The following is a 16,489-nucleotide window of genomic DNA, read 5'->3' on the forward strand; positions in this document are numbered from 1 at the left end:
TGGAGAGCCATTTAATAACTGTAGAGCAGACCTATGGCGAGCACTTAAGAGTACAATATCCAGATACATCGGATATTGGGGCATAAACGACAAGAAAAAAAAAAAGAGCAAGGATGATGACCCTCCCCCCATTGCTTTCATTCAGGATAGCACAGCACGAACCGTGGGATAAAACAGTAGCGTTATTTTACCACAAATTAGGTCAGAGACTGCCAGAACCAGTGAAAAGGCAGTTAAAAAAACAGGAGATAATAGAAGCAAAAGCAGGGCCAGAGATACAATTGGCAATCATACGTTATTGCAGAATGCTGAAAGAGAAAGACAAAGAAGAAAGTGGAGGGTAGAAAGCAAGAAAAGGCGAAGTTGGCGCAGAAAAAATTATCAAAGTTTGCCACAGAAGGTGGATTGTTGACAAGTAATGAGAGAAGCACGGCACAAGTAATGCATGTCCCACAGCAAAATAATTTAATCAGTGTCCAAGATCAGAATGGGTACAAGAGGCAGAGGGAATGGGCCTCGAGGAGGACGAGAAGTATTTCGAAACCGTCAAGGAAGAGGAGGATTTAATGGCAGACAGTCCTTGACATGTTGGAGTTGTGGAAAAATAGGACATGTGGCTACAATATGCAGAAGTAGAGGAGGCATGCAACGACAGAATTTGCTATCTCCAAGGGGGCAGGATATTCTCCACGATATAATACAGATTCACAAGGATATTACGCCCAAGATCACATAGAATCAGGCATATGCGCCACAACCGCAGCAATTCCAACAATTACCAATGCAGACACAATCATTACAGGGGCAGCAACAGCAAACAACTACACAAATGCTATAATCACCAACTTAACAAATACAATATATCCCAATGCAACAGACAGGCGCATCACAATGGCAAATGGACACGGGAGCTACACAAATAGCAAAACCCAAATTAGGGAGGGAGACTGGTGCGAGGGAATCCTTTCACAGGCACAGGAATGCATTTATACCCACAACAGGCTAACCCACAGGACGACCTGATGTGTTCAGTACTATGTGCAACACCAGAACCCCAAGAAGAACCAAGGATCAAGGTGATGCTAGAAGGCAAGACAATTTCTTGTACACACTGGAGCAACTCCGTCCGTGAGGGAAATATCCAATGTCAGGCATTGCCATGAAGGCTCAGGGATTTACTGGTGCGATGAGTTTAGTTCCATTTACAGACGAATTACCAATTTCTATATGGGAACACAACAGGTCTATGCCATTGCTATACTCTAAACAGACACCAGTGAACATACTAGGACGTGATTTAATGACAAAATCTTTTACTGACCAAGGCATAGTGAGTTCAACCCCTGGGATACATTCTATAAATGTGAGGGAATATTAGCCTTTGCAGGAAAGTAAGCCTCAAGGGAAGTCCCTCTAGACGAGGAAGTGTTCTTAGATGGAGTGAACGTTTTATTATCATGGTTCCCCAAATAAGTAAAATTATAAGGATGTCTGATAAATTTTTGTTCAGGCCAAAAATTTCCACTGATAAGGAAGGACACGTTAGTTCTCTGCAATTAGAAGCAGCAATGGTAAGAAAAGAAAGGGTGATGCTTTATGGGACAGATGATGAGGGAAGAGGATGGGGAGCAGTGATAGCCCTCAATGAAGGATATAGACTAACAGAGTTGACAGATGAGGAGCTATTTAGGAATTACTATTCAGATGACGAATTAGTATTCTTTATAAGTCTCACTTATAGGATTAAAGTTGAGAGCACAGAGGTACCACAGAGAACGGCGCTGGTAAAAACAAAGCCATTATTTCTTCAGGAAGACATGGAAAAAGTGCCTAGTATCTTATGTACCACAAGTCCATATGACGTGGGCCTATTGAAAGGAGACCTCAAGCAGTGTTAAAGGTCTTGAAGTAAGGGAATTCTTTCAAAGGGTAACACTCTCCTTAAGCACCAAAGACGAATGCTAGGTACTAGGATAGCCTACCAGCAAAATTAAAGAATATTAGCTAATGGGTATACTGCATTACACTATTAAAAAAATCTGATGCCAATTACGTAAGGCAGTAGGATGGTGCATCTATCTAGGTACTGCAGAAGGGAGGTTGCAATAAGGCAAGATGATGTTAGAAGCCACCATGGCAGTCAATCACGAAATCTGACAAAGCTCTACACCTAGTTCCTCCTACCCCCCAAATTGCCTTCAAGAGGCCAAAAGTTATGCAAAGGACCTCTCCAATAGGAATAGGTTGAGATTTAACTAGACAGCATTACTCGAGAAAGACAAGGAAACCAATGGACAATGGACAATGTTCAAAGCGTGATCAACCTGGTCGACAGAGCCTACTGAATAAAACTCGCCTCTGCTGATCTCCTGCAAATAGCATATGACATTCAAATATGTTAAGTGCCTTTCTTGTGTGAGCACAGCCAGGTTCAGATTTATTGTGCCCAAACCAGAGTTAATTGATTTGACCATCTTTTTGTCTAGGGAGGGGCGGGGGTGGGGGGGCTGTTGAGTAACCAGAAAAGGGCAGCCTAGCTTCTGAGCTCTGCATACCCGACACGGAATCCGGCTTCAACGGCATATAACTCGTCCATTACCTTGCATATTCTAATACCATGTGCTGCTGCTGACTTGAGCTACGTCCTCCTGCAACCCCGGACGAAAACAGAGCCGCGTAACCCTAAAACTGTTGCTTGTCTGCCTGGAGGCACGCGCGGCCTAATCGCCGGCCGGGTCTGGCCGTGGCGGCGCTGCGCGGGAAGCCCTCGGCCCTGTCCTGCTCTGTGACCAGCTGCCTCTGGACCCTGTGCAAGTGGCGAAGAAGGAGCATTCCCCCCCTGCATTGTCAGGGTCCAGCAGCTGCGACTGACTCTCCGGCGCCGGCCCGAACCATATATCACCCGCGGCTGGCACGGTGTGCGGGGCCTTGGCGGAAGGAGCAGCCATCCGCCAGCTGCCCCCTACCTGCGGAATTACTGGAGTGGCAGCCGAGGTGGGCCCAGACAACCTCCGTTCTGTGGCCGCTGTGGTGGTGGGGGCCACGGTTGCCACGGCTGTCCCCCAGACGTCGGGGCCGGAATTAACATTGTCTGTTGTGGAGACCGCAATCAGGAGTGCCACCGCTCACCCATTACCCCGCCTCTCAGGCTTCCCGGACGAGCCAGCTCTGTGCTCTTTGGTCCCCTTCCTCTGCACGCCATCCACTCCCGGGTGCCTCGTGGGCCGGGCCGCGGTCCCCCTTGCAGCGGCACGGCCTACTGGAGCAGGCTGCCCAGAGTCCCTGCTGGGAGGCGGTGAATGTCCTCCTGCACTCTGATGCCGATGGGACCCTGAACAAACTCATTGAGACCCCGGGAAGCACTGAGCCTAACTGAACACTGCCCCTCTCCGCTGGGCTGGCTGCACTGCGGCCGTCACCACTGTCAGGGCCCACCCTAATTCCTTTTTCACGCTGGGGCCTTGCATCCTTGCTGCAGTGCTCTCCCCACCATGTTGACCGGCCTGCACTTGACAAGCCCACACTGATCTGGAGAGCGCGGCCTCCGTTGCAAGTATTGCCCAGCACATAACTCTTAGCTACAGCTACTAACTTGCCCACCCATCATCATCATTACCACCGCCACTCCTAATCAAACTGGGTGGCCCTGCATTACCCAGAACGCGGCTCATCGTGTGACCAGCGCCCATATACTGGGGCCTCCTCCACGACCACTTGGTCCCTGGCTAGCTTTTCCTGCAACTACACTCTCCCACTCAGCCGAGCTGCCGCCCAGCCGCCTGTCCGCCTCATATTCGACCACCGCGCTCCCCGTCAGGACCACACTCCTGTCAAATTGAGTCTGCAGGGAACCATTGACTAAACTGCAATGTCGAACAGGGCCCGTGGTAGTAGTAAGGCCATCGACAAATTTGCAAAAGCAACGCCCCGGTCGGAGCATGGGCACAGATCTGCTAATCAGGAAGAGACTGACTCGCACCCAGGCATGCCAACCCCAGACCTTGCCTCGATGATGTAAACCATGGCCAAAAACTTTGCCTCTTCATGAAAAACTAGACGATATCAATGCCAACGTTGCATCACTCAAAACTCAGATCGATCAGGCTGGTACCAGGATCACCGAGGCGGAATCCAGAATTGGAACTAATGAGGATGCCATAGATACACTCGAAGATCCTGCCGCTACACTCACACACGACATGAAGACGGTCGGAGCAAAACGTGACGATTTGGAGTCCAGATCACGCCCCAACAATGTTCGAATTATCAGGGTCCATGAAAATACCCTCAAAGGGCGCATGGAAATGGCAGTTGAAAATGTACTCAAGGAACTACTCGATAGCCCTGACCTGTCACCCTGCTTCACGAACGAACGCACCCACCGGGCCCTCTCGCCATGACCTAAACCTGGTGACTTTCCCACACCTATCATCGCCAGGATCCTCAATTATCGGGATAGAGACCACATCCTCCGCCTGTCACGAGAGAAGGCTGAGCTTCGACTCGGCTCTCAGATCGTGCGTATCTTCCCAGACTTCTTGGTAGGAGTCCAATAGGAGCGGCTCCACTTTCTGGGCGGGAAAAAGCTCGAGAGAGCGCAACATCCCATACGCCATGCTGTTCCCAGCTCGCCTCAAATTCACCTTTAGGCGGAAACTATACTTTTTCACTGTCCCGGATGAAGCCGTAAAGTTCATCGAATCACAGATTCCTCTCCACCACCCAGCTGAACATCATATGGACCATGACTGAACCGCGCCCCGGCCTTCTCTATGGCTCTCATGGTCTGAACGTTGATGCCCACTGTTCCTTAACTCTGTGGGGGTTGAAATGCTGACTTGATGGGACTCATGATCAGGGTAAGGGCAGTTCCTCAACTATCTCCTGCATGGGGGTGGGGTTCACGATGATGGGGGGTTGCTGCCCACAGCTGGGGTGACAATCCCAAGTATAATGATTGCTCTATCGTCTGACCATCCCCAGACCCCCGAACGTTCAGGCATTCTGAATCCCCGGAATCCCATAAAACCATCAGGGTGGAAACAATGCCTCCCTTCCACTGGTATTGATAGTGTCTCGATCACTACTAGCTCTGACACCTGTACTGTCATAAGAAGCTTTCACCCCATGACATACCAGCCATCTTGTACACAATCTCTGGCAATACCCATAAGACTTGGAGGCGTCTGCCCATGCCTGTGGCGGCTCAAAGTCTACTTTGTAGTCACTGCCCAGTCGGTGCATAGGTAAAACATTTTTGCGTGGTTATACTGCCTACCAGTAGTACCATTCTTGGTGCCTCATAGCTACCATCATAGTCGGATGCATGGCAACAGCCCTCCCTACTGCGTTTGCAATAGTTATCATGGGGAGAGTTCTAGTTCCTGGCCCCCGTTGAACCCACAGCAGTGTGCCCCACTGCAGTTGCTAAACTATGTTGGACGTTTTGCTTGGTACGAGCCCCTGTTGGGCAGGAAACACGGGTGGTCCACGTTGGGATCGACCTGCTGGCGCCCATTCTAGGGTGACTGTTATAGGCGGGAGGGCAAGGGTGCCGATGGTCCTTACTGGTTGGCGAGGGTGGGGGGTAGGTGGCGTTCGGGTAAATTACATTGGAAATGGCGGGGGCAGACTGGCAAGTGGCGCTATGTTGAAGTGTCTTAAGAGTGACCGCACGGACTGCACGTGCACACCATGATGGGTGACCTGGGATGTGCCTTAGATGAATGAAATGCCCACTACCGTAATGTCCTGGAACATCCGGGGATTGAGCAATCACACTAAGAGCCGTAAAATAATGGCCTATGCCAATAGACACGGTTGCGAAATCCTTTTGCTGCAAGAGACGCACTCCACGGGCCGCCTGGCAGGGAGCATGGCACCATCATGGGGATCTAACAGATACTTCACCTCCTATTCCACATAGGCCAGAGGTGTGCCGACACTCATTCACAAATCCATCAAATTCGTTCTACATAAGAGCTACATAGATCCCGATGGTAGATATGTCATATTACATTGTACTATGGTAAACAGGGAGTACCTTCTTGTGAACACCTACAGTCCCAACGTTGATGCCCCTGAATTTGTGGACACTGTAGCGGCCATACTGCTGGGATACGTGAGAATTCAGATTTTATGGGTTTGGGGGGCATGAATTTTATACTGGACATCCATCTAGACAGGACCGGGACTGCGCACAGGCTCCTGTCCAGTGCGGCACACAGACTCCATAATTACTGCTCAACACTCAACATCCGAGACGCCTGGAGGACATAGCACCCTCTACGGCACGAATATACTTACTACTCCTCCGTCCACGACAGTTCCTCCAGAATTTACCTATTTTTGGTGTTGAGTGTGGTGTTGGGCAGGATGGAGGGAGCACAGATACTAAAACGCACATTATCTGACCACGCCCCATTCACCCTCTCCCTGGAGCTGGGAACTCCTATCCCGACATTCAGCACATGGCGCTTCAAATCCGCTGCTCTTAGGGAGATTGTATTCAAGGCTGAAATTTTTGCCGATACCACAACACCCCCCCCCCCCAGGCCACTTCTCTCGGCGTCCGATGGGATGCCTTCAAAGCATCCATCAGGGGGATGGCCATGTCCAGAGTAGCGGGAGTGTTAAAAACAATAAGAGCCGCCCTTAGTCACTCAGAAACCAAACTACATGAGCTGAAACGGGTATGTACATCAACGACTGACCCAGCTAAACTTGCTTTAATTAGCGAAGCACTCCAGATATTTAACTCACATGCCACCAGAGAGTTCCAGTATTTTAGTCACCCACAGGCTGCTCCGAAATACGGGGAAGGTGATAGACCCGGGAAAACATTGGCTACTCTAATCAGGGGAGAATGGGGTCAGACCCAGATCGCCTCTATTAAGGATGGCCAAGGCACCACACAGTGGTCGGACCAGCAGATATTGGATATATTCATTGAAATCTATACTACCCTATATTCCCAACCCCCTGAACATACCGAACAACATATGCGAGACTTCCTTGATCCAACACCCACAGCGTGTGTCTCCTCCTCGACTAGAGACCAGATTGACACCCCAATCATACTGGACGAGATTGTCAGGGCCATCTCTGACCTGCCTAAAGGTAAAGCGCCGGGGCCTGATGGGCTAACGGCAGAATTCTACCAGGAACACATAGCTATATTAGCCCCCAATTTAATGGAAGTCTGGGATGAATCGCTCGCATTACTGTCCTCCCCCCATCCCTGCGTGAAGCCGTTATTACGGTGTTGCTCAAGCCTGGCAAAATGGCTATGAGTGTGGATCATATAGGCCCCTCTCCCTCATGAACTTAGACACCAAGATCTTCGCCAAGGTGATAGAGAACCATTTTCTCCCGATCATGACACACCTGGTCTACGAAGATCAAGCAGGCTTGGTACCGGGGAGGTCTACGTCTCATAGCATCAGGCGGCTATTCAATGTGATGGCCCGGATAGACCAGGATGTGCACGCAGTTGCGGTCGCGCTCGATGCTCAGAAAGCGTTCGATATGGTGTCATGGAAGTATATGTGACTGGTGCTGGAGACTATGGGTATTGGCCCCAACATGATTGGTTACATTAAACTATTATACACCTCCTCAGTGGCTAGGGTTCAGGTTAACTCTCTGACATCCACTCTGTTCACACTCTTCAGAGGAACCCGACAGGGTTGCCCGATCTCCCCGATCCTCTTTGCTCTAGATATAGAACGTATGGCGGGTTACATCAGAGCATGCCATTTCCAAAAGGGGATAAGGCTGAAAGACACCCCGGAAATCATATCCCTTTATGCAGATGATGTACTCCTATACATTAGAGACCCGGACACCCGTCTTGACCCCATACTACGTGACATCACATGCATAGGCACCCTCTTGGGATTCACAATGAATTATTCTAAATCCGAGGTCCTCCCGCAAACTAGCTCTACTCAAGGACCTGTCACCGAATACCCCCTACGCTGGTCTCCTGGCAGAATCAGATATCTGGGAGTCCAGGTGTCGTTGAACAGGACCGCCTTGCTCACAGACACACACAGACAACTATTTGGCTGTAGCACAGATGGCCGAATTGAAAATGGTGCGATGGCGTCCTCTCCCACTGTCATTTGCCGGGAGACTCTCTCATCAAGATGGTCCTACTTCCCAAACTGTTATATATTTTCAGTAACATACCCATATGGCCCGGGGGGAAATACTTCATGTGCCTACATAAATCATGCGCACAGTTTTTGTGGCACTCCGGTGCGGTCCGCAAGAATTGGGCCGATATGACGCTCCAATACGTGAAAGGGGGGGGCTTTACTGTCCCAGACCCGAGATCCTACTTGAGTGCGGCACAGGCCCAGTATACCACTCACTGGTACCCCGGCTCCCCGACCCGCCCGCACGTAAAGCTGGAGATCCTTGCAGCAGCTGGTATCAACATAATGACCCTCATTATGCACCAAACCAACGCACCCGACTCCCCCATCGATCCAATTGGAACCACCATACGCGCTCGGATTCAACTGCTATACCCAAAAGTGGAATCCCCCCATACTATAAATGGCTCTGTGTGGGCCTTTCCCGGGCTGGAGCCTACACACGACACTGCTCTGGCTCGACATTGGGGGACACTAGACTACCAGGCACTGACAGGCACTGACAGACTTCTACCCTGATGGCAGGTTTACCGACCCACAAACATGGAAGCCAGGCCACACCGTGTCCGTGCTAGAGACCTTGTAATACTACAAGCTTCGAGCAGCATTCCGTACCACATGGCCCACTTTTCCTTTAGAACTCCCCGACACTCCTGCAATAGCATATATTGCCAACTCGGGTGGTGCCCATGGAATAGTTTCCTCTCTAAATAAGATTCTACAAGAGGGCGCCACAACCCAGGTGTCCAGGGCACGTGAAAATGGGCGAAGGAACTGGGCCTTGAGATCCCTGACCAACTGGGGGGGGGGGGGAAATGTGTCTGCATACCAAAAAGGTCTCCCTCAAATTCCACTACCAAGCCACGCAGTACAAACTACTAAACAGGCTTTACTACCCCTCTCAGGAGTTCTAAGTTTTCCCACTCTACCACACACTCCTGTCCCCGCTGCAAGGCGGAGAAACCTGATCATTTGCATAGGTTTTGGTCTTGTAGAGAATTAGGATATTTTTGGGGGAAGTATCCTAGAAACACTTGCCGAGGTAATTGACACTGCAATCGACCCTGACCCACTGGGGATATTTTTTTGGAGTGTGGAAAAAAGATGATGTTAAACGCATGGCTAAAGTACTCAACATAAGCTGCATAGTGGCCAAAAAATGTATACTTCAAAGCTGGAAGAGCTCCCTGCCCCCGACTTCCCAGAAGTGGCTAAACTTGCTGACATGGTCTCGTAACTGAAGAATGCATCACTGTGCTCCCTGCTAACTCCCGCCCCAAGAACATATGGACGGCATTTAACAGCTACCTCAACAATAAAGAGGCGGTGACATCTGAGAGTGGCTCATCTCCGGCCCCATTGGGAAATACCTGATCGCCATGGAACACTGTGCTTTATTAAGCCACGAAGTGCCGTGCCTTTGCGGTTACTGCAATACTGTTCATGTATATATATTGTTGCACTGTTCACTTTAATATGCTTATTTGTTGTAAACCTCTGCCACCAAAAATAAGTTTAAAAAAAATATATATCTTTTTGTCTATGGGACATAGGAAGAAAAGCCACCTTTGGCCAATACTCTTTGAACGTGCGATTGAACTGCAGGTGCAGGGCATCCGATGCCGGACTATTCAATTGGTAAGGTATCTTGCAGAGAGCATTGAGTTTTAAAGGAAATCTCAATATACTTTAAGGAGCAAAGTGAACGTTAGAATACAGTGACTGGAAGCATCTTTGTGAGTGGACTCCCTTTTAACGGGAATGTCTAGCTATGGACCACCCAACACTTTACAAAGCCAACTATCCACTGATACTGCAGATAATGCCCTTCCATTTCACAGGGCATGCAGGTTTTACAGTGATTGTGATGTTGTGATGTCCCCAGGAAGAAGGGAATAGTTTCTTACCTGTAACTCCATTTCTCCAGCATTGGTATCTTTCATGGATTCACATGCTTAGAATATTCCCCGTCGTCAGACTGGGACCCCTCGGTACACATATATAGCCTTTTCCTATAGGAAAACTTCCGACACTTTTGTGTCCTATCGACGTCCTTTTAGGACCCGCCTACGCATGCTCCGTAGGCCGTCACAGTATAAGAGGCCCGCCCCCGCGGCTCCCTTCAGATTTCGGCCCCTCCAAAGTAGGAAGGGTCAAACCTATCAAGCATATACATTGCATTCCGGGGAGGCTGGCGAGCGCATGTGAATCCATGAAAGATACCAATGCTGGAGAAATGGAGTTACAGGTAAGAAACTATTCCCTTCTCCAGCATTGGATCTTTCATGGATTCACATGCTTAGAATAGATTGTTTAGCAGTAAAACCTGAAGACGGCGGTGAGAATGTAATGTAATATACCCTCACCACAATGCATAGGTACACCAGAAATAAGTTTACCCATATAACTACCTCCATAAAGCATACGGTCACCAACAGGTAGAAAAAACTCTCCACAGTGTGGAGCTTACCTTATTGAAACAGATGGCGCAGGACTGCTCTTCCCATCTGCACCTCGTCCGCATGCTGCCTGGCAAGGCAGTAGTGGCGGGTAAACGTGTGGGGCACTGACCATGCCGCAGCATGGCATATGTCCGTTAGCGGAATTCCTGCCCATAATGCTGCTGAGAAGGACGTTTATCTTGTAGAATGGGCTCTAGGATGCCCTTGCAGAGGCCTTCCGGCCTTGGAGTGGCAAAACGCAATCGTCGACGAGACCCATCGAGCCAACCCTTGCTTATAAATTGCCTTTCCTCTCGTCGACGGACCATTCGCGATGAACAGTTGTCGAGTAGACCTGAGTTCGTGTGTACGATGTAGGTAAAATTTTAGGGCCCTCTTAACGTCCAAGGTATGAAGAGCTTTTTCTGCTGCCGATGATGGGGTCGCGAAGAAAGTAGGGAGAACAATGGACGAGTGTTTGTGATACACTGTAGGAACTTTCAGGATGAACGTAGGATTAGTTGCCAGAACCACCTTGTCTTTAAAGAATCTTATGTATGAAGGGTCTACGACCAACGCTTGCAGTTCCAAGATTCTCCTAGCTGATATGATAGCAATTAAGAATGCCAACTTCCACGATATGAATTTCATGTCCGACGTGGCCATAGGCTCAAAGGGTGGTTTCATTAAGCCTGCCAACACTATGTTGACACTCCATGTTGGTGGGAAACGTTTTACTGGGGGAAAAGTTCGAAATAAGCCCCTCATGAAGTGTTTCACAAGTCTATCGCTGAATAGAGGAGACGACTGTCTCTTCCTCGTGAACCTAGAGATGGCCGCCGGGTGCACCTTTATCGATGTGAAAGATAAACCCCCCTCTGCCAAGTGAAGCAGGTAAGGTAGAACTTGCTCCGGAGTCACCTTCAACGGATGTAGACCTTGTTGTCCTCAACACCATTCACAGAACCTTCGCCACTTATAGGTGTATGATTTGTTGGTAGAAGGGGCCCGAGCCGCTTGCAGAATTTTCTGACAATCCTCCGAAACGTCTAAGGTACCGAACTCCGAAAAGTCAGGAGCCAGGCTGGGAGGTTGAGACTGTCCGGGTCGTGATGCCACACCGTACCTTTGTCCCGGGACAGTAGGTTCGGGAATCTCGTAAACCCTATTGGATGTTCCAGCGACAGGTGAAGCAGGTCGGAAAACCCCGGTTGCCGCGGCCAGTACGGTGCCATTAGAATTACCCGGCAACTGTACCTGCGTATCCACTGCACTGTCCTCCGTATGAGGGGAAACGGAGGAAAAGCATAAAGGAACTTGTCCGTCCATGGGAAGGAGAACGCCTCCCCCATGGAACCCTCCTGAGGCCATCTGCTTGCGAATTGTTCCCATTTTTTGTTTTCCTTCGTTGCGAAAACGTCCAGTGGGGGGTGACTCCATTTCTCGAAAACTTGCGACAGCTGAACTGTGTCCATTTCCCATTCGTGTATCTGGGCCATCCTTCTGCTGAGGGAATCTGCTTGCGAATTCCTCACTCCCGGGAGATGGTGAGTCACGATGGAAATCTTGTGCTTTAATGCCCAAAGCCATACTTTCTGGGCCTCTGTGGAAAGAGTCCTGGATCGCGTCCCTCCTCGTTTTCTCAAATAAAAACATGGCCGTCGTACTGTCCGTCAGCACTCGTACTCTTGATTCCTTGATGTGTGGTAGGAATGCCTTCAAAGCCCATCGCACTGCTCTGAGCGCTAACACGTTGATGTGTAGGAGTGACTCCGTTTGAGACCAACGACCTTACGTTTGAAGAGTGCCCATGAGAGCTCCCCATCCAGTTAGGGACGCATCTGTGACTATGGTTCGCTGGAACTCCGGTTCCTGTAGGGGTACACCGTTGTTCAGATTGTGGAAACTCTGCCACCACTGAAGGGTCCGAAGCAGTTTGTCGTCGTCGATGATTATCTTGTCTGACCACGATCCTTGGGCCTGTGTCCACCGTTCCGCGAGGAACTCCTGAACTGGCCTCATGAATAGGCAACAGTTTGCCACCAGATGGATGCAGGATGCCATGGCCCCTAGGACCGAACCGTATTTCCTCACTGAGAGCTTGGTGTTTCCCCGTAGTCGGCTCGCCAGTTGATTGAGTTTTGAGGTTCTGTCGAGGGAAGGCTTCACTAACCCTGACTGGGTCTCGAACTGTGCCCCCAGGAACACCAACGCTCTCGATGGCCAGCTGTTGTAGAAGTTGCATGGTGGCTTGCAAACTTGTGTTGGTCGACGCTGGGGAGGATCCCCTTACCAGCCAGTCGTCAAGGTATGGGTATACATGGTGGCCTTGCTTCCTTAGCCAGGCCGCTACTGGGGCCAGGCATTTCGTGAGCGTTCTGGGGGAGGTCTTGAGCCCAAAGGGAAGAACCGTGAACTGGTGGTGAGTCCGCCCTATCACAAACCTCAGGAATTTCCTGTGTTTCCGACACATTGGAATATGGAAGTAAGCGTCCTGCAAATCCAGGGACGCTAGAAAATCCCCTTCTTGAACGGCTCTGATCACTTCTTGCAGCGTGAGCATTTTGAATTTTAGGCTCTTTAAAGACTTGTTGAGATCGCGTAAGTCTAGAATGGGACGCCATTTTCCGTTCGGCTTTTTTACGACGAAGTATCTTGAGTAGACTCCTTGACCTTTCTGTGATGTTGGAACTAATTCTATCACGCCCTTTGCTAACATGAGTGTTACCTCTTGTTGCAGTACCCTCAATGGGAATGAGCAGTGAACGCAGGTGGAATGTGCGGAGGGCTGTGCTTGAATTGTAGAGAATGACCGCTCCTTATTTTGTCCAGCAGCCATTGATCTGTCGTTATTCGTTCCCATTCGTCGACATAGGCTGATACTCTTCCCCCCAGAACGGTGCATTGCTCGTCATTGCTGATCCTTATTTTGCTTGTCTCTCAACGACGACGGATAGGATGGTCTCTTCCTGGAAGTCTGGAAGTTCCGGCGTCGGTTTGCAGTTTGGGAAGCACGCCTGTATCCCTGGGAGGGTTAAGCCGACCTACCAAAGGATCTGTCTCCTGACGCAGAGAATCTGGAATTACCTGAAGCCCCTCTAAAGGGACGAAAAGACTTGTAGCTTCGGCCACTCTGGAGGGCACCCAATGAACGTGCCATGTCGGAGTCCTCTTTCGTTCCCTTTAGGGCCTCATCTACTTTCTCTCCGAATAGAAGGTCTCCCTCAAAGGGCATATCTAATACTTTGTATTGTACCTCTGGCCTGAAGTAGGTACACTTAAGGCATGACTGTCGTCGTAACACGACCCCATTATTGAATTGCTTGAAGCCCGATTCAGCGAGGTCAACCGCAATGTTTATTGCATGATTGGAGGCTTCCTCACCCTCTCGGACAAGTAACATCGCTGCCTTCCTATGCTCTTCCGGGAGATGATCCAGCAACGGAGCCAGCCTGTGCCACATTTCTCTGTCGTATCTGGCTACAATAGCCAGAGAGTTTGCGGCCTTTACTGTAGTTGCTCCCACGGATAGCACTTTTTTGCCGAAGGCATCCTGACGTCTTGCCTCGTTTTCAGGAGGAGTCGTGCACTTGTGCTGGGCCTTCGCTTTTCTCGCCGCTGCCGCCGACACCACCGATTCAGGCGTTGATTGGGAGGATAGGCACTTGGGGGTAGACTCTGGAGCCTTAAACTTTTTCTCAAGGCGTCGTTTTACCGCCGGCTCCAAAAAGGGGTGACGCATTGTCTGCAAACCCTACTTCCACACGTGATCTAGTATGGGTATTGAGAACACTGACCTCCTTCACTTACCCATGTGGTTGAACAAAAGCCTTTTTCTGTTCTTCCTGGGACAAACCAAATTCCTTACACGCCTTCTCCATCATAGAATGGAATGATGCAATATCGTCCGGGGGGGATGGGTGAGCCGGGCTTCTTGGGGTTTCTAACTCCACCTCTGACTCCCAGGTTGGATCCCTGGAGGGGGATGATGAGATATCCGACATGGCTTCCCTGTCAGACTCCGAATCTGGCAGCTCACCTTCCTCTTCGGGTGCCTTTGGTGCTGAGACTGGCGTGCGTAAGTGAGTCGGTGGACGGGACGGGCCCGGCTCGTCGACGGGTGACTGTGGCAGGTTTACCTGAGGTAGTCTCTGGTCCAACGACTGTACTAAAGACTGAAGCGTGGACAGAATCACCAACGACAAAACAGATTGAGGATTGAGAAGAGGGGCAGACACCGGAATTCCGGATCCCCTCGTCGACGACTTGTCAACCACTCATAGTCCGAGGTCTGCCGGGCCAGCTATTCCTACCTCCGAAGGGGGGTATGCCCCCGCTCCATCATTCAACCATGCCACCAGCCGTCGATTTCGGTCTTTGGGGGTCTTTTGAGAAAACCCTTTGCATATGTCACAGTTATCAGCCGAATGATGAGGGTGGAGACAGTATATACAATCAATATGTCCGTCCCCCTCGTAAACTTTTTTCAAGCTGCACGTCGCGCACGGACGGAACAGCGCTTTTCCTGACATGGAGGAAAAATTCACCTAACTCCAACTCCAAGTACACAACCTTGTACAAAATAGTAAGACGACGCGAGGAGATCCCACTACTTTGGAGACGGTTGAAATCTGAAGGGGAGCCGCGGGGGCGGGCCTCTTATACTGTGACGGCCTACGGAGCATGCGTAGGCCGGTCCTAAAAGGACGTAGATAGGACACAAAAGTGTCGGAAGTTTTCCTATAGGAAAAGGCTATATATAGGTGTACCGAGGGGTCCCAGTCTGACGACGGGGAATATTCTAAGCATGTGAATCCATGAAAGATCCAATGCTGGAGAAGTGGGAGTGACCTACCCTGATGTTAATGCATTCTATCAAGGTGTACAACTTTTCACAATATGTTGATACACCCATATCCAATTAACTGGAAACAAATGGAGAATATCACAAAAGTAATTGTTCAAGCATTTGTTATGCTGGAAGGGACGCCAATGACCAGCTGGTATGTACATGAATGGCCAGCTATTTGTACCACAGTAAAACAGCCTCCTACAACATTTCCAGGCCCCTTTTCCCCCAGTGTTGGATCACAGGTGACGTGTGGGATAAGGATGCTCATACAGATGTATAAACATACCAACGCCATAGCGTTTTAAGATGCCAATAAAAACCTTGAAAAAAGATGAAACAAAAAAGAACAAATTCATGTGATACACAAAGCAAGCATAGGTAGATTCCCCCATTACGTCCCCAAACCCAATACCAGGAGCATCGTGGGCTGTGCTATGTTGCACTGCACAACTATAATGCAACATTGTACATTTATTAAGCATCTTGGCTTAAGAACCCAGAACAGCTAGGAGTGCTGTACGTGTTCCATGTAAAGGAATATTGCATTCAAATCTAAATTTCATTTGCAAATCTGTTTTGCAAAAAATAAAACAAAAAACATGCTTTGAGTAATACTAACAAAACATAACTAGCTAAGCGACACATTTTCATTCTGTTATAATGACAAAGTTTCATCAAGGGCATTCACGGATTACACAAAACCATGAATACTTACTTTGTACTGACTCAGAGGGAATTTTTCCAGCAAGTATTCATCACATCCACACACTTTTAAAATGTACTTTCCCTGGTACTCTGTGACACACAGTTTAAGTTGTTCAGGTGATAACAACATACTCCTCGTTTTCTTCCGAATTGCTTCAGCAATAACATGTTCAGGCACACAGTCATGGTTGATCTTCAGAGTGTACTTCTGCTTGTCGTTGTTTGGGGACACTATGACCCAGATGACCACTATTATTTGCCCTGCAATAACAACAAGTCAGTTAGGTTGACTCGAATACACATTCAGCTGCAGTCTAACTGTGGATGGA

At 49.4% G+C, this 16,489-nt stretch overlaps 1 protein-coding gene across 1 annotated transcript in view; it reads right to left on the reverse strand.

The window, feature by feature from the left end:
- PIK3CA (phosphatidylinositol-4,5-bisphosphate 3-kinase catalytic subunit alpha) overlaps positions 1–16,489 on the reverse strand; it is a 1,010,697-nt gene that overhangs the window by 810,500 nt on the left and 183,708 nt on the right. The window contains exon 3 of the mRNA XM_069618695.1: positions 16,171–16,421. Within this exon, the coding sequence (XP_069474796.1) occupies positions 16,171–16,421 (251 nt within the window). The remainder of the gene's footprint in view (positions 1–16,170; positions 16,422–16,489) is intronic.

Source organism: Ambystoma mexicanum, chromosome 10 (genome assembly GCF_040938575.1).
Source record: "Ambystoma mexicanum isolate Mex_15411 chromosome 10, UKY_AmexF1_1, whole genome shotgun sequence".
Classification (NCBI taxonomy): Eukaryota; Metazoa; Chordata; class Amphibia; order Caudata; family Ambystomatidae; genus Ambystoma; species Ambystoma mexicanum.